This window comes from Pteronotus mesoamericanus, unplaced genomic scaffold (assembly GCF_021234165.1).
Source record: "Pteronotus mesoamericanus isolate MK-2021 breed Mesoamerican mustached bat unplaced genomic scaffold, CSHL_Meso_final contig_130, whole genome shotgun sequence".
In the NCBI taxonomy this organism is placed as follows: domain Eukaryota; kingdom Metazoa; phylum Chordata; class Mammalia; order Chiroptera; family Mormoopidae; genus Pteronotus; species Pteronotus mesoamericanus.
In genome coordinates this window covers 10,841,833-10,860,133 of record NW_026555060.1, presented here as the reverse complement: position 1 = coordinate 10,860,133, position 18,301 = coordinate 10,841,833, and the positions used below count along the sequence as shown (strand labels likewise).

Here is an 18,301-nt window from a genome sequence, read left to right as displayed (position 1 = left end):
TAGAATCATATGGTACAGATAAAAACAGGCCGTGGAAGCCCAGTCAGAGCTGTTTTAGGGCCAAATTGCAGACCACCCAGCAGTTCACATTTTAGGAATTTGAAGTGTCTAAAAATAGATAAGGTGGCTTCTCAAAAAAAAAAAAAAAAAAAGGAAAGAGGGAAAAATAAAGAAGGCAAAAAAAAGAAAGAAACAAAGAAAGAAAGGGAGGGAAGAGACAAGAATCTATTCAGGAAATGTTAGCTAAGAAGAATACCTTACTTAGAAAGAATAGGCAAATGCATTAAAAAATGCATAAACTTTGTGCAGGTTAATGCAATAGTAAACACAGTAGAATACATAGGCCTCATAATACTTTTGTAATGGCATATTTAAAATGTCTCTAGCACTTTAAAAAACATGCAGAGACTAAGTAAGGATCATTCTGGATAAAAATACGTATTTCTTAAAGGGGTAGGGGGCAAGGGGAGGAAAGTACGGTCTCAGGGCAGAGCTCCATAGATGTACAGAGATGAAACTATGCTTTTTGGTAATCCTAGTGGACGTGGCAGCAAAAATTGTCATAAGGATGTTGGCTGGTTTTGAGAGGGTTATATAACCTTATAGCTATATTTGTAAAAAAATTTGTTGTTAAAAGTTTATTTGATAAACCCTGTAAAATATCTATATTGACATCGTTTTCTAAGATAGAATAGAAATAGCAGAATTGTCAATGGGTAAGGGATATATGCTTTAAAGCAAACGTGAACCCTCTCTGGGTCCCTCTCACACAAAGGGATACAGATTCTTAAATAAAATAATACTTCCTTAAAAATCTGCCACCTAACAACTGTTTACAACATAGAAAAATAGCATTTTTGTAAAAAGAAATATAGTCACTTTGTTAAAATGGTCTATTTTAAACCAGCAATTATTTTTCATATAAAGATTTTCCAAGTGTCCATACAGGAAATAAAAATAGATAATACTGAGTGCAAAGCAGACGATGGCATGTTTGCGAATGATCGTGGTATTTCATTACCAGATAAATAATACTCTTAGTACATTATAGCAAGTTTTAATCTTTTAGAAGCTTAAAAAGATATTGCTTTTAGTCTCTGATGGCAAGTTACTTGTAAGTTACTTCCAGCAGCAAAAGGCCAAATTGATTAGAAATGGATCAGACACACTCGTTCACATTTCCCCTAAACTCAAAGTGCAGAAACACTGGGTAATGGCCTATGTCCCACGCTCCTGGACGTAAGCATGGACCGCAGGCCCTGGGGACACGACGGGGAATTCATGACATTCACAGTCCTTTCAAAATCATTCACTCAATTGTCCACGTTCAAATTGTCACAGAACTAGATTAACACCAAACTATTTACCAGCTTGGCTAAATCCATCATTCAGGAGAGAGTCTATGTGACTCTTTTCTAAGTAAGTATTAGCTCTTCATGGTATCAAAACAGATCATTTCAACAGACTACTCCTTTATATCCACACAGCGATTGCGTAGGCACGACGAGTCCCCGGGTAGCAGTGGTCATGGGCGTCACAGTGCACTAAAAGCCAGCAGCTTCCACTGGGCACACGGGCAAGCCGGCTGACAGACAAAACCAAGGGACACTCAGTCAGCAGATATGGCGGGCCTGCACTTCACTGCCATCTCATCACACCCTCTCCACTCTGCTAGGGTCGTAGGAGTCTGTAAAAAAAAAAAGGCAGAAAAGAAAATTAATGGGAAATTCAACTGGTCTGTTTCCAGTTTAATTCTCAGATTATAAATAAATATGTTTAGGGAGCAAAATCCATTTCAGCAATCTTGTTTTCACTGTGTAGAGAGCTATCATAAAAAAGCTGTTTTAAAGGGACATGCATGATCTTTATCTAATCACAGACGAAAAAAATGTGAGTTGCTCTTAATATTTTGATGGCCCCTGCCTGCCGTTCACAGTGAAACATAATTAGCCTTAAATGCAGGCCTATTAACCAGCAGAGGTGTGCTCAGCTGGTGCTGATTGTTTAATTATTTTTTGTGAATTACAATTCTAATGAAAGTTCGCTTTGCAGTGTGCGTCTTTGTGATCAAATGCTGTCACTGGAGAGCCCGAGGACCCTGCAATCCTAACTGCTGGGCCTCTGTCTCTGACTGCCAGCAGCCAGCAGGCTGGCCCAGGGCCGGACACAGGTCTGTTGGCACAGATCCTCTGGGCCAACCCCCACACAGGTGAGTGTGAGTCTGGGCCATCCACGGACCCATTCTGTAGCCCACACTGAAAAATCCCAAGCTGGGCCCAGATGTCCTGGGTTTCCCAGATGGGACACCGCACGATAAACAACAGTCCTAAACCGCCATTAGTGTGGCAGCCAGGGGGTGCTAATTTTGAGCACCTGGAAGTCACAGATCTCTGGGTCCAGGCAAACCTGAAGCTCGCATTTGTGCTTCCTATGGTCGGAAATTCCTGCCACAGTATTCAAAGGTGTTCTAACTTTTTAAAAGAAAACACATAAGAAATATGGAAGGATGGAACAATTTGTTAGTTGTAGAAACTATTACAAATAATTGCTTCTTGAGTCATCTGGAAAACTGTGTCATGAAGCCACGCAGATTCCAGTATCTCCAGTAGCATGTCCTCCTTACACCTGCTCAGCTTAGCCACGATACATTTACGACACGATGCCACTGTGACAACTAAGACAGCATTTAGAGCACTCTAAGCCTCATGTTATAAACTGCCCACATAGGGCAGTTGCTGCATTTGGGAGAGGAGTTTGCTGCTCCTCAAACATGATTCATGGCACCAAGTGCCCATCAGGCTAAAGCCAGCGGAGTTCACTGGAGTCAGTGCCTTCTGAAGTCTCACAGAACACCGCCCAGTGGGGCAGCAGAGGATCTTACCGGCCAAGCGCCACACTTCTGTGCTCCATCAGCCGCACCATGAGCTGACTCTGGGAGGGACCACCTGTGAGCGGAGGTGTCTGTTTCTCCACTGGGAATGAGGTGGGTGGTCCCTCACGGAGGGCTCAGGAAAGGGCACAGCACAGCTGTGAGAGGCTGGGGAGACCTGGAGCAGCGATTAAGCCTCTAATTACATAGACACTGGGCACTGACCTGCCCCCTCAGGGCCAGGTACATGGGGACACATCACAGAAAGTGCCTGCACCCCAGAGCCCCACTGTTGAAGCTAAAGGCCCAGAGACAGAGAGCAGGAAAAGAATTCTGTGCAGCATGGGCTCCTCCCTCAGATCACGGGGGGCCTAGGTCTAGTTTACATTTCTAGTAGCCACGTTAAGCAAAGAAAACAGGTGAAATTAATTTTAATGATGTATTTTATTTTACCAAATAAACCCAAAATATCATTTCAACAGGTAATCAACATAAAAATTGAGAAATTTTAGATTATTTCTGTACTAAGCTCTGAAACTCGGTGTATATTTTACACTTAACAGCCCATTTCACTTTGGATGAGCTGCGTTTCAAGTGCTCAGGAGCTGCGCATGACAGGGGCTACCCCACTGGCTAGTGGGGTCTAGAGAACAGAGAGGCCACCCAAGAATATAGGGTCCTGGCTCCTGTGGGCAGAAGTACAGGTGAAGACAAGTCACCGACCCTGCCCTAGTGGGCATTTTGTATGTGAACACCCTCTTAAAGACATGCTGACGTCTAGCCTTCTGACGGCATCATGTGGCATCATGAAACCTCCCCGGATCGGCGGCCCTGAGGCAGAGAGGCTCTCCTCGCTCCGGCTGTACTTGCACTGAGAGAGTACATGCAAGTTGATGGAACCACAAGGTTCTGAACCAGCAGGTTCGCAAACAGTAGAGATGGGATTCCGTTCCCTGAATTCGTTTGGAGCTGCTGATTTCTTAACCAGAGCCCAAGAAGTCCACTGAAAAGATGTTAGCTGAAAGGCCCATCATCAGGCTAAGATAAAGACACTTTATGACGCTCGGTACTCCAACACAATATTGATAAAGTTCTGGGAGGGGGTCCATTGAGGGGGAGCAGTTACAGACAAACATGGTATATTCTTGGTTTGAAATTCCATAACAAAATCTAAACTGACGTGGGCTGTGCATTCAGCAACAGGGAAGTGGTCTGACACACTGCGGGGGACGGAGGAAGGGGTGGGCTGCGGACAGACATGCGGATTCTTGTGTTCAAAATAAAATTTAGCGAAAGGAAAACAGAAAGTCCAAAAGTTCATCAGCAACAAAGCAACAAGGCTTTATTCTAATTTGTAAAGCAACAATGAGGAGACTCTCTAACATTTGGCAAGTTTTAATACCTCAGCCTTATGACCTCTCTAAAGAATGAAAGTGGATATTGAGGCCTGGGGCCATCACATGCACGGCCAACCGAGTTTCACCTGGGCCACTGCAGGTTTAAGAAATCTTCCCTAGTGATGTCCTGCTATGCAATTACTTAAGAATGACTGAGGTAGCTGTCGGTCATCATAAGCAGCTCTCTGCTTTCATATTTTTGGTCATTTTATTGTGTATTAACAAATGCATCAGAACAAGAGAGAGAGAAAAAATACTTCTACTTGTTAGTAACTATGATTTTAAAAAAATGAGGCCACAGGGGTGGTTTTTTAATGCCTGACTAAAATTAAAATTGGCATTATCTAGGTATTTTCGGATACCTTCCTCATCCCATTCACATGCCAAATGATCAAGCTCAAAAATTGAGCGAGTGTTTCACTGAACTATAAATTTTATGGTATAAAATACTGCCTGAAATATGCGATCTTGGACTGGAACATAGAAATCTTTGCAAATGTGTTTTAACAGGATTTTCCTTGTAATTCTCAGGATGAGGTAGGACTAATAAAATCATCCTGATTTTATAGATAAACTCACTTTAAAAGCCTCTGATGTCTTTTTAACTAGCACTTAATAGTGAGTGGGCATGTTTTTGGGGGAAGTAGGAGAGGAGGAATCATGCTGAAGCCTAACAAATTCCCACAGCTCAAAAAATGGGCCGCATAGCACTTTTTCCACATTCTTAGTGTTCTCGTCCTCAGCAAGGACCAAATTTGTCAAACGAGATGATCCAAGACGGCCCTGAAAAATCAGTTATTTCAGTAATGTAGTATTTTGCATAAGGAACAGAGCAACATTGGCTAACGGTCCTAAGAATCATACTGCCTTTCTGGGAAAATTTAAAAAGTGCCAAGTAGACTTTTCTAACAAAAATTTCTGGACTCTTCTAGCTGAAACAAGTGATCCTTTCCATCTACTTTTAAGTTCTTGGATTTCATCCTCACTTATATGGTCAGTTAATCTACAATGAAGGAGGCAAGGATATAAAATGGGGTAAAGACAGTCTCTTCAGTAAGTGATGTTGGAAAAACTGGACAGGAACATGCAAAAATAAAATTGGATCACTTTCTTACACCATTTATAAAAATAAACTCAAAAGGATTTAAAGACTTAAACATAAGACTTGAAACCATAAAACTTCTATAAGAAAATGGGTAGTAAACTCTCCAACATTTCTCCTGGTAATATTTTTTCTGATATTTCTCCTTGGGCAAGCAAGGGAAACAAAAGAAAAAGTAAACAAATTAGACTACATCAAACTAAAAGGTTTTTGCACAACAAAGAAAACCATCAACAAGAGAAACAGGCAATCTACTGAATGGGAGAAGATATTCACCAATGATACATTTCATAAGGGGTTAGTATCCAAAACATGTAAGAAACTCATACAACTTAATACCAAAAAAAAAATTAGCAATCTAATTAAATAATGAGCACAGGACACGAATAGACCCTTCTCCAAAGAGGATATACATATGGCCAACAGACATATGAAAAGATGCTTGACATCAATAATCATCAAAGAAATTTAAATTAAAACCACAATGAGATATCACCTCACACCTGTCAGAATGGTTGTCATTAAAAAACTGACCAACAACAAGTGTTGGTGAGGATATGGCGAAAAGGGAACCATCATGTTCATTGGCAGGAATGCAGATTGGTGCAGCCACTGTGGAAAAAAGTATGGAGGTTCTTCAAAAAATTAAAATTACAGCTGCGATATGATCCAGCAATTCCACTTCCAAGTATTTATGCTAAGAAAACAGAAACACTAATTCAAAAATATATATGCAACCTTATCTTCAATGCAGAATTATTTGCAATAGCCAAGTGCCCATCAGTAGACAAGTAGATAAAAAGTTGTGGTGCATATATACAATGAAATATAACTCAGCAATAAAAAAAAAATGAAATCTTGCCACTGTCACAGTATGGATGGACCTAGAGGGTTTTATGCTAAGTGAATTAAGTGAGATAGAGAAAGACAAATACTGTATATTTTCACTTATATGTGGAATCTCAAAAAACAAAAATGAATAAAGAAAACAAAATAGAAAGTCCCACAGACACAAAACTAGTTGGTAGTTGTCAAAGGGTATGAGAGGTGAGGGAACTGGATAAAATAAATAAATAAGTGAACAAATAAGAATCACCACAAAGATCAAACCTATTTTGAAGCAACTAAGAGGAAGCTAAGAAAAAACAATGACGTTCTGAACTCTAAAAATGGAGATGTTTAGATGCTGCCTGTCCTTATGGAAAAGTAAATAAACAAATAAATCCATCCTCGGGTTTCAAAACAGAAGACAGAGCCGGGCGGGGGCCCGGCCCTGCTGGGGCAGCCCAGGAAGATGGAAGAGCCTGGCTCATGAGGTCAGGCTGGGGTCTGAGGGCAGCGCCATGACACCCACCTCAGGGGACACGGTTTCCCTTACTGTGCAAGGGCTGAATGAATGACTTAAGGTCCCTTCCAGCCTGTGGTTAATGATGCCGACAATTTGGTAACTACCTCAGATCTCCCTCTGATCATTTTTGGATATGTAACCGGTAATCTCCAGCCCCTGACAAAAGCGTCTTAAACAAAGATACTGAGAGGTCTCCTGGCCTGTGTGTGTCATAGCTGGGACGATGAAATTGTGCTTGAGGAAAATCACACTGTTACTGTCATTGGGAACCTGCCTGGTGGCTTTATGAAACAGAGAAGGCTCTAAAGACACCCCGAGGTGAGAGGATGGAGAGGCCCAAAGGCCTGCAGGGTGCTGTTGCCAAAACCATCTTACTTGGAATTTCAGAATCAGAACTTAGGGGTCTTTAAGAAACAGAGTTAATGGTGAACTTCTTAGGGGTTCTTGAGAAAGTGAGAACGGTTATTTTTTGTCACTAAAGTTTCATAAATGGTGTGGTAGTGAAAACATAAAAAATGGGGGGCTGGGGGCAAAAGAATTTGGAAAGTGAAATGTGAGAAACAGCATCATGGGGCAGGTAGTTTATTTCAATCAACCTGTTTGTCTTTTCTTATTAGGTTAATAAAGAGCAATGAGGGTTACTGGGTGAATGCCAGTACTGGGCAGAGAGCACAGATGCTATGGTCTCCTTACGAGATTTATAAAGGTGCCTGTCCCAGAGTTAGAACACTTTAGGGACTCATCTCGTCACAGTAAGGAGCCCAGAAAGTTGTTTACATGGATACTTTTTAATAGTAATTTACATAAATAATTTTCATAAAGACATAATCATTTAAAATATACTACAAGATCTTGATTTCTAAGGAAGGCTTCTAGATAATTTTTTATAAAATGAAGAATCTTTTGGTACAATAATCCACAGGACCAGTTTGCTCTTTTCTAAATATGCATATTTTCATTATCTACCGACCTGCTAATACTTATGCCCCAAAGACACCAAATTAATACTGAACCCCTGCCGCTTGCCTGACTCCTCACCTGGGCACCAGAAGTCCTGATCAAAGTTCTTCTTCTCCCTTCCAGCTGCCAAATGCCCATTCTCTTCCGGTGGGCGGGCACCCTTGGAGACAGAGAATGCATTTCCCGCCTTCCGGGCCAGGTCCGCAGTGGTGGGAGATGCCAGGCCTCCCGGCTGAGCCCCGGAGCCCTTCTCAGCCTTCAGTTCCTCGGCATCCTCCGTGGAGTCTGTGCTCCGGGAGCTCAGGAGCCTCATCCGAGACATGGAGCTCACCTCTTTCATCCTCATCAAACGGTCAGGGTCGGCTCTCCTGGTGGGGGAAGCCAGTTTCTCTTGTAAACTTTCGATCACTTTGGAAGTACTTCTGAGCTTCTTTTCTGAGCCTGCCACACTTGAAGTCCTTTCTATAAAATGGAACAAAGTGGACCTGAATGGTGGTTTTGTCCTCGTGTCCTCAGGACTGAAGGGCTTGGACTCCGGAGCACTGGGCTGAGATTCGGGGTCGGGGTCCTTGCTGGGGATGGCTCCCTCCACACCTGAGCGCTCAGAAGTCCAGGGAGCCCGTCGGGCACTGTCCCTTTCCCCCACAAACAAAGGGCTTTCCGTCCAGCCACACTTCCTCCTGCCATAAAAGGCATCAGTGGACGCTGTGGGGTCACCCAGCTGTGCTGTGCTGGACACTGGCTCCTCCCGAGGGGACACCGACCTGTGGGCACTGCCATCATGCTCCGGGTGCTGGTTATGTCCCATTCCCCTTGCGCCTGGGAGCAGGGACTCCACGGCCACCTCGATGCCCAGGATCCTCGCAGCCCTTGCCTGAAGGGACTCATTTGGGGGAATTTCTATTGCACTCGCTTCACCTGAAGATCTATCTAACTTACTGGCACTGGGCTCTTGTGCTGGGGTCAGCCCCACAGACCTCAAGTCTGGGGCAGAGAGTCCTCGAGGTTTGTTAGCAAGAGAGAGCGGGACCACTGTGCCCCTCTGCTCCCCACCACCAGGCTTCAAAGGGGTTGCTTTGCTCAGCTCCATAGACCTTAAAACACCGGGGGGTTCCTGCCTTTCCTGGGGCTCCCTCAGTTCGTCTGTATTGGATGAGGACACTGTATCTCTTGACCTAGGACACATCATTCTTTTCACAGGACCTGGGCTGAGTGCTAGCTCCTTTATTCTTCTCCCAACCTCCTGGTTTCTCTTCTCTGTACTCAAGCTCCCCTGTGCTGGCGGTAACGCTTCACCTCTGCTGTCCTCCACCTGCGAGGGGCCCAGGTATTGCAGATAAGCACCCTGGTGGCAGGCGGCAGGCTTCTGCTCCTCACTCCAACTCTCAGACTTACTCTTCACTCTTCCCGACCCAGACCCAGGCTCCTCCAGCACCAGCCTCCTTGGTGGTTCCTCCGCCCTCCTTTCCTGGATGTCTTCTCTGAAGCCCAAGTTCTTGGCTGTCCAGTCAGCACGGCCCTCTGGCCGCCACTCAATCTCACTGTCCTCACTGCCGCTGCTGCTGTGACTACTCTCTTCCTCTTCCTGAAGCTCCTTATTAAAACTTTCTAACTGACTTATCAAATCCCAGGGGCGACGGCTAACTGGTTTTAAAAGAAACTGACCAAACAGCTGCTGACTGTTGCACGGACCTGTGGTTGCCCCCTTCACCACCTCGCCTCTGGACACGGGGCTGGCTCCACGTCCATGGCCATCCACGCAGGACTGACTCCGGCCCACTTTTGGCACGGGGGCCTGGTTTATGAATAAGGAAGTCCTTGAAAAAGCACTGTAGCTAGAAGGGTTGAGGGACAGTTGACCTTTCAGGTGATGAACATTCGGCCTTTGGTACTGGTCACTGGAAGCTAATGCCGTGTGCACCTGAGCTTTGGAGGAAGAAGGGTCTAGAAATTTGGGAGTCAGCACTGCATTAGGTGACCCTTCCGACTTCTCAGCAGAGGGGGGCTGCGGGCTTTTGGATTCTTCCATGAAAGTGGTTTGTGTTTGCTGATCTCTGTACTGGTGCCCTGGCCATGAGCCAGAATACTGGCGTTCTCTGTGTTTCGTGGGGTGAATGAATCTGAGGTCATCTGTTTGTTTGTCTTCTTCTGGCTCCCCCAGATCCTGCTTTGGGAACTCTGCTCTCCCGGCCATGCTTCCTGTGAGAGCCTGCAGCTCCAGGTCGGTGGAAGACATGCTCAGCAGACTCTGCTCCTGCAGAGCCATGCTCTTATCGAGCCTGTGCTTTTTATCAGTACTCTGTTTTAAGTCATTGTTGTTCGTATCTGTATCTGGCAGATGTGATTCTGATTTCACTGGGATGGAAACCAAACAAAATATCGTCTCGTTCATTTTTTTCTTTGAACTTTTTTTGGTCTGAATCCCAGCTTCAAACTTTTTGAGCTTGGTTCGAGTTTCGCAGGTACTCTCGCCCTGTGGGTTTGGGGAGGAGACTTGGCTTTCTGCTTGTCCATGTTGGCTGCCTCTCAAGTCAGGCCACTGTCCTCTCATAACACACTGGTCTCTTTGGTCAGGAAAACCACCATTTTCTCCCTCCCTGGGGAGCTGGCCCCACAGCCACCGGGGGTTGGGATCGGCAGGAGCGGGGCCTCTCTTACTCCCCGATGGGGGCATGATGCTCTGTGGGTTCAAGACAGCACCATCACGGTGCATGTTTCCATGAGGTGCCTGGGGGGCAGAGACCGCACCAGAGTTGTACGATTTCTCATCCACCTTTGTTTCTTCACAGAAACCCTGGGGTCGGGCCAGTTTAATATGTCGTATCCGTGGGTCATCAAAGGGAATATAGAGAACAGAGCTGTCACAAGCAGTGATGGGATGGGGCTGTTGCGGGAACCTTTGAGGAGAGTGTGGGCTCACACCATCCTCGTTCCCAGTCCCAAGAGAACCAGTAGGAAGCTGACCGCTGGCAGCAGCCTCCTCAGATGGAGGACGGTGACCATCACACACACGCCCGGGCGCTGCCTCCTCCAGGTAGGGGTTTGGGATGTGCTGGGGCGGCGACCGGTATGATGGCGGAGGCACGTACACGGGCGGCTCTAGGCCAGCGTCAGGCAGGCCGAGCTCCTGCCGGGGGTTATTAGATCTGGCCACGTAGGAAACACTCGGGTCTGTCTGCTGGCTGTCCAGGCAGTCGCTGTTGTCCACTCCGCCCCTGGAGTGTTGGTGGGAGTCGTAGGATGGAGGCTTCAGGGGTCTCCCGAACTTTGGCCACGGTAAAGGGGCCGAGGAGCCGCCCTTCTCGGGGTTCCCTGTGGATTCAAAATTCGGTGCACAATTTGGAGGGTAAAATGGCATTTTAGGAACACCTGGTAAATGCCCATGGCTCAAGGGAATCTCCATGCAACTCAGGCTCTTGGGGGAGAGAACTTTAGGCAATGACCGGGATTTTCCTTTGCTTTGGGAATTCAACACACGTTCTCCTTGCATGAATGGGTACAGATCTTGAAACAGTTTCTCCCCATCACCATCAGACATCTGCCTTCCTAACTTCCTCGGCTGGTTCCAGCTTTCCATGCTTACATTCTGCCACTTGGCAGGACCCGCCACTCTCAGCTCTTCTTCCCAAACCGCCTTCTTCATCACATTCTCTGTCCTTCCTCCAACTTCCCATGGACCCTCCCTCATGTGGACGGGCAGGCTGGGGGCTTGGGCCATTCCTCTGACCTCCAGGTCTTCTCGGTCTCTGGGACCCAGCAAGCCACTGGCCTCCTGTCCTCTCCTCCAACAGGCGTGGCTGTGACCGGCCTGGTGCTGAGAGGACCACGCTGGCATGGGTGGTTGGTAAAACCTGCGAAACGAAGAGGCACAAGTTACACCAAGGGAGGAAGCACACACTGCTTCTGTGACTGGGGTTCCAAGTCAAAACAAACATGGGTCAGTACTTTGAAAAAATAGATTCCCAACCAGAGTACTAGTCGACTTTAAAAAAAACACATCCCACTAATTATGGCTGGAAGGCAGCCACGGGTTTTGCCATCCAAGGGCCCAGGAGTGGCAGCAACAGGCTGCCCACAAGACATCAGGACACTGGTTATACTTGAAAGATGTTGAGGCCATTACAACCTTGAACGGCCACAGGAACAAGGAGGGTAAACCTGAGAGCAACAATTCTCAAGCGTGGTCTTGGGGTGGGACACTGGGAGTCCGTTCCCAGCTTGGTCCAAAACACTGCGTTCTCAGGGGCAAGTCCGCAAACCTGCTCTTCCCAGCCCCGTTCTATATCAGTGGTTCTTAAACTCCAACTTGTGCAGGAATCACAAGAGGGTTGCTAAGGCACAGACTTCTGGGTCCCATCCCCAGTTTTTGGTTCAGCAGGCCTGGTGGGGCTCCATAAGGTACATTTTTAATTATTGTTTAAGTTTCAGGTATATAACATTATAATTCGACATCTGTATACATTACAAAGTGATCACCCTCAAAAGTCTAATTACTATCCATCACCATACAATTGATCCCCTTCCCACCTTTCGCCCATCCCCAATCCTCTTCCCTTCTGGTAACTACAGATCTATCCTCTGTATCTATGAGTTATAAAAACAGTGATGCTACTCAGCCACAAAAAAGAATAAAATCTTGCCATTTGCAACAACATAAATGAATCCTGAGGGTATAATTCTAAGTGAAGGTAAGTCAGAAAAAGACAAATATTGCATGATTGTCCTCCTCTGTGGAGCATAATGAGAACTTCTGACAGGTACCCAGGTGATGCTGATGCTGCCAGTCCCAGTACCCTGCTTTGGGAATCATCATTGCCCATGGTTGTCAACCATGACTGCACATTATAATATGGAGGGACTTCAAAGTTCCCGATACTCAGGCAGTATCCCAGCTCCATCACATTAGAATTGTGGAGGCAGGAGGGGCACTGGGCATCAGTGTCTTCCCAAGTTCCCCAGGAATTCCCAGTGTGCAGCTGGGATGGAGCCATGGCTCGGGCAGAGTTCCTGCACTTCCCTCACGGTAAGAATCATCAGTGGGTTCATTAAAGACACGCCTTACCAAGTCTCTCCCCCTGGAAGTCCGCTTCAGGTACAGGTTAGGGGTGCAGCTGCATTTTAACAAGCACCCTAGGGGAGTCTTCCCTTCAGATAATGTGGGAAGTACTTCCAAGGCTGACTCAGAGACTGACCAGAGGGAGCGGTGGCTCTGTTCATGGGCAGAACTCTCTGCCAGTCAGGAAATGGTACATAGTATAGTATAAGTGCCAGCCTGGTTCCAGGTTGCTGTTCACCACCTGGCTGCATATTAAAATTTCCTTGTGAGCCTTTGGAAAATCCCAATGCTGGGGTGGGGGCAGATAGGGACTGGATGAAAGAAGATGAAGGAAATTAGCCAAAGAACATATATGCCTGATCCATGGACAGGTACAACACTGTGGTGATGGCCTGAGGGCGTGGGGGCTGGGTGGAGGTGAGCAAAAGGGGAAAAGTGCAGACATATGTAAAGCGCAAACAATAAAAAATAAAGACAAAAATACCAATGCCCAGGGTCCATCTCCTTATATCTAGATCCAATCTGTCTAGAGAAGAGCCCAATACCAATACATTTCAGTATCTCCTCAAACGAGTCTAGCATGCATCCGAAGTTTAAAATCACTGTTCAAATGCAGCTGAAGAAAAAATCTCAGTAACACTGTTACAGTGTGCAAAAATATTAAGCAACTGCCTACACATCACCAGAGATCAGGACTTTAACACAGAAAAACCAGTCACTGAAAGGAAGCTTGGGGCACTCAATTACCTTGATTAATGATGGGCCAAGCAGAAAATGTTTCAACTGTAAAACTGTTGTTTGCTTTTTAAATTGTAAAAGTAATATGGAATCATTGTTAAAATTTTGGAAAAATATAGGAAAGTAAAAAACCAAAACCATGTATAATTTTTCTATCCAGAGACATTTACTTTGGTACCTTCTAATCTGTGTGTGCGTGCAAGGATGTGGATTTTCAAATAGCCTTGGTGTTCTTCTAGGAGTCTGTTTTATGCGAACATTTCCTACCACCTGTTGTATAAACAGATGACCCATAGATGTTGCCATGTGCTAGGTCCATACTCAGTGAGCTCTAGATATATAAGTTCATTTAAGCTTCACCAGCACTCCTCTGAGTTAGGACTACTCTCATTCCTATTTTACAAAGGAGGAAACTGAGGCACAAAAGTTAATGTAACGCTATCATTTATTAGGCACTTAGGCTGTGTCAAGCACTATGCAAAGCATGCCAAATGAATTTTGTCATTAACTTTACAACCACCATTATTTCTCCATTTTATAGATAAGGAAACTGAGGCAGAGAGAGGTTAAACAACTCTTTCAAGTCTCACATCTTTTAAGTGGTAGTAAGGAAAGAATTCAAACCCAAGAAGTGGGACCATAAATCCCAGTTAGCCAGATAGCCTGTTTTACTTCTTCCAATGTAATGAAAAATTCCTCAAACGCATAATTTTAATGGATTAGTATTCTATCATATGTACGTGATTTACTTAACCACTGTTGGACATCTGTGTAGATTACATTCTAAAGCACTCTGAGAGACACTACTGTTCACAAACACTAAGCATATCTTCGATCATTATTTAGAAAAAATCCTTCAAAAAGGAATTAGTAGATTAAGAGCATTACGTTACTCACATTGCTAAATCTGACCTTAGATCAGCCATTCCAATTTATACTCCCTGGTGTAGTACAGAGGAGAGGTAGTCTCGCTAACCTTTCCCATCTCTGGTTATTACAATCATTTTTTTTCTTATTAGATGAGTGAAAATAACTTCTCATTGGTTTCAATTTGCATTTCTTTGACCACTAGTAAGGTTAATTTTTTTCATTTGTCTACATGTCATTTGTGGTTTCAAACTATTTCTACAACACGGTCTGCTTTTCGACTGATAGCAAGGTAGAGTGGAGATGACGGGGACAGGGAAAGGCTGCTAGGCCACCAGTGATGGGTACCCACAGCACGTAAGGCCTGGGAACAAAGCAGCTGCCAGGGCTGGGCGGGAGCAGGACCATTCCCAGCGCACAGGCAGAAGGCTGCTGTTGTGCAGAAGCCTAGATGGTAAATGATTAGCAAAAATATATTATTATTACATTATTATTTTGGAAGTATTTCTTCAAAACCTGCCTCCACTCTCCCACCCCATGTAACTTAAGCAGCCACTTAAAACAAAATTGAATTGTGGGTTGAAAAACTAGAAAATATTATTTAAAATCAACTTGAGGTAAAGCACTTGCCACTGAGCAGTCTAAATGCTTCTGCATTTACTACTCATACATAGTGCAAGCTGCCTTAATACGGGGCCTGGGTGAAGGTCAATTTCTTTGTTGCCATCAAAATCAGGGTTTCGGGGGGGATTTTTTTTTAGTATTTTTAATTTTTATTTTATTTTTTAAAATCATGTTTATTCTATTACAGCTGTCTCAATTTTTCCCCCTTTGCCCTCCTCCACCGGCCCCACCCCACCCCACCCCCGCGCTCCCACAGTCAATTCCCACTCTCTTGTCCATGTCTATGGGTCATTCATAAATGTTCTTTGTTTAGTCCCTTCTCCTTCTTTCCACCATTGTCTTCCTTCCCCATCCTCTCTGGTCACTTTCAGTCTGCTCCATGTTTCCATGCCTGTGATTTATTTTGTTCATTAGTTTATTTTGTTGAATAGATGCCACTTATAGGTGAGATCATAAGGTAGTTGTCTTTCACCGACTGGCTTATTTCACTTAGCATAACATTCTCCAGTCCCATCCATGTTGTCACAAAAGGTAGGAGAGCCTTCTTTATTTCTTCCCTTCTTTCTTTCTAAATGCAGATTGATTTTATTTATTTATTTTTTTAAATGTCAAGATCCATTATAAAATATTAAAAAATTTAAATCCATTATAAAGTCTCAGCAACATGACATCAGCACAGAAATAACCAAGTAGATCAATGAAATAAAATGAGCATTCTAGAAAGAAATGTATATATCCATCTAACAATGTAATATATGATTAAATTGCTATTTCAAATCAATAGGGAAAATAAGGTTTATTAAACAAATAAGGTGCATGGACCACTATTACTTGAAATAAAAATATAGAACTCTATTTCACACACTATACAAAAAATATTCAGGTGAGTTAAAAATCAATATGTAAAATCTAAGGAGTTTTAGGAGAAAATACAAAATATTTTCCTAACCCTGAAGTAATATATTCAAACCCAGAAGCTATAAAGTAAAATATTGACAATATGACTATATTAAACATTTAAGACTATATAATAATATACCTATAAAAAAATTTAAAGGAGAATTAATAGAATAGGAAAGTATTTGTAACACATCTAAGAAAGGATTAATAGGTTTGGGTTTTTTTGGGAAAAAATTCTACAAACATTTAATCAAAAAATTGATAAAGAATATCACAGTCATTTAAAGCTTTTTAAAAATAATAGAAATAGGCAAAAAAAATATACAAAACAGGTTTAGTTTCAACAAATAAGAAACACTTAAAATAACACATCATTGTCACAATCAGATTAATAAGTATTAAAAATATTGGTAATATCAAGTATTGGTGACTGTGAAAAGAACTGGGTATTCATAGAGTCTTTATCTTTATCCTCTTAAAGCAGTCCCTTTAGCATATTTTGCAATGCTGGTTTGGTGGAGACGTATTCTTTTAGCCTTCTTTTGTCAGGGAACCTCCTTATTTTGCCTTCCATTTTAATTGAGAGCCTTGCGGGATAGAGCAGCCTGGGTTTCAGGCCTTTGCTTTTCATGACTTGGAATATCTTTTGCCATTCCCTTCTATCCTGTAGTGTTTCTGTTGAGAAGTCAGCTGCTAGCCATTTTGGGGCTCCCTTATATGTTACTACCTCTTTCTCCCTTGCTTCCTTTAGGATTCTGTTTGTCTTTGATATTTGCCATTTTAATTACGATATGTCTTGGAGTGGGCCTCACTGGGTTCCTCTTGAACGAGACCCTCTATGCTTCCCGGACTGGTATGACTTTTTCTCTCCTCCAATTAGGGAAGTTTTCCATCATTACTTTTTCAAACAGGTTCTCTATCCCTTCCTGATCCTCTTCTCCTTCTGGTATCCCTATTATACGGATATTATTATGTTTCAGGTTGTCCTGCAGTTCCCTAAACGCGTCTTCATTCTTCTGAGTCTTTTTTCATTTTCTTGCTCTTTCTGGGAGCTTTTTTCTACCTTATCTTCCAGCTCAGTGATTTGATCCTCTGCTTCATCAAGCCTGCTTTTGATTCCTTCTATTGTGTTCTTCAATTCAGAAACTGTATTCATTTCCTCTTGTGTCTTATTTATAGTTTTTAATGTCCTTTTTCATGCTGATATAGTCTGGAGTAAGTTCCTCATAGTTTCCCTGTAGTTTTTTTGTAGTTCTCTCTGAGCTTGCTGAGTTCATTGAGCTTCCTTAGAACTGTTGTTTGGAACTCAGTATCTGATAGTTTACTTACCTCTATTTCATTTAGTTCTTTTTCTGGGGATTCCTCCTTTCCCTTCTACTGGGGGGTGTTTCTTTGTTCCTATTATTTGTGAGTCTCTTCTCTTTTGCTTCTGCTTCTTAAATTGATCTGTCTTGATTTCCTGACTTTGTGGTGTGAACTTCTATGGTAGGAGACCGGTTTTATTTTTTTCTCTGGATCTGCCTCTGATGATGTCAGATGTTGACCCTGTCTGACCTTACATAGTCTGTTCAAGACTTTCAGGAACCTACTGTCTGTGGTTGTCTCCTTCAGCTGTTAATGCAGGAACTCTGCACTCAGCAGGCCAGCTTAGAGACACCAAAGGGTAGGGCCAAGGCCCGCCTGGAGGTGGGGCTATTGTGTCCTCTCACGCTGTTGTTCTCAGGGGAATGGCCTGCCTGAGGAAGATGGCTGCTGCCGCATGGGGGAGGAGTCCACACTGGGATCCTGCCAGCTACTCTCTCAGTTCTCTCCCCAAAGCCTCCCTCCCCCGTCTCTCCTCAGGCGTCTTTAATCCACTCTGCCCCCACCTTTGCCAGAGACCAGGGTAAGTGGCTGCAAATAAAAACGTATGCGTTGGCCCTTTAAACAGCTCTTTGTGTCTCCTGCCTCCTGTCTCTGGCAGAGAGCAACCCTGCCACTTCTCATAGCTGGCTATTATCTGTATGCTTTCTGGGCTCTGGTGCTAAAGGCTGGAGATCCCCCACTTATGGTTTACACTCCACTCTTCTCAGGGGGATCCAACTGGCCGTTTAAATATCTTCCTGGTGCTGCTGACCCTGCCCGCCTTCTTGAGTCTCAACGGCACTCCTTACCAGTTAGATTGTGCTAAGGCCGATTCTTCTGTCTCCGAGGTTGACAGAAGAGGTAGGCTCCTCTCTCGCTATTGTTCAGTTGTTTGTTCAGGTAATTGCTCCACAATTTAGTTGTAATTCCAGGTTGGTCATGGGAGGAGGTCAGTGTGACTTGCACTCACTCCTCCGCTATCTTGATTTCTCCCAAATCAGGTTTTGAACACTCAGGTTTTGCATGCTTAGCAAAGTTCTTCATGGGCCAGGTTCCATAGGGACTAGCCATTGCTTCATGAGGGGAGCTTGCACGT

General features: G+C 44.1%; 1 protein-coding gene across 1 annotated transcript in view; it reads right to left on the bottom strand.

Annotated features, from left to right (window-relative positions):
- Positions 1-203: 203 nt before the first annotated feature.
- The window catches only part of JCAD (junctional cadherin 5 associated), a 46,915-nt gene continuing 28,817 nt past the window's right edge, over positions 204-18,301 (bottom strand). Inside the window, exons 3-4 of the mRNA XM_054592119.1 lie at positions 7,755-11,527; positions 204-1,687 (exon numbers count right to left, since the gene is read on the bottom strand). Coding sequence (XP_054448094.1) covers positions 1,653-1,687; positions 7,755-11,527 — 3,808 coding nt within the window. The 3' untranslated portion in view covers positions 204-1,652. The remainder of the gene's footprint in view (positions 1,688-7,754; positions 11,528-18,301) is intronic.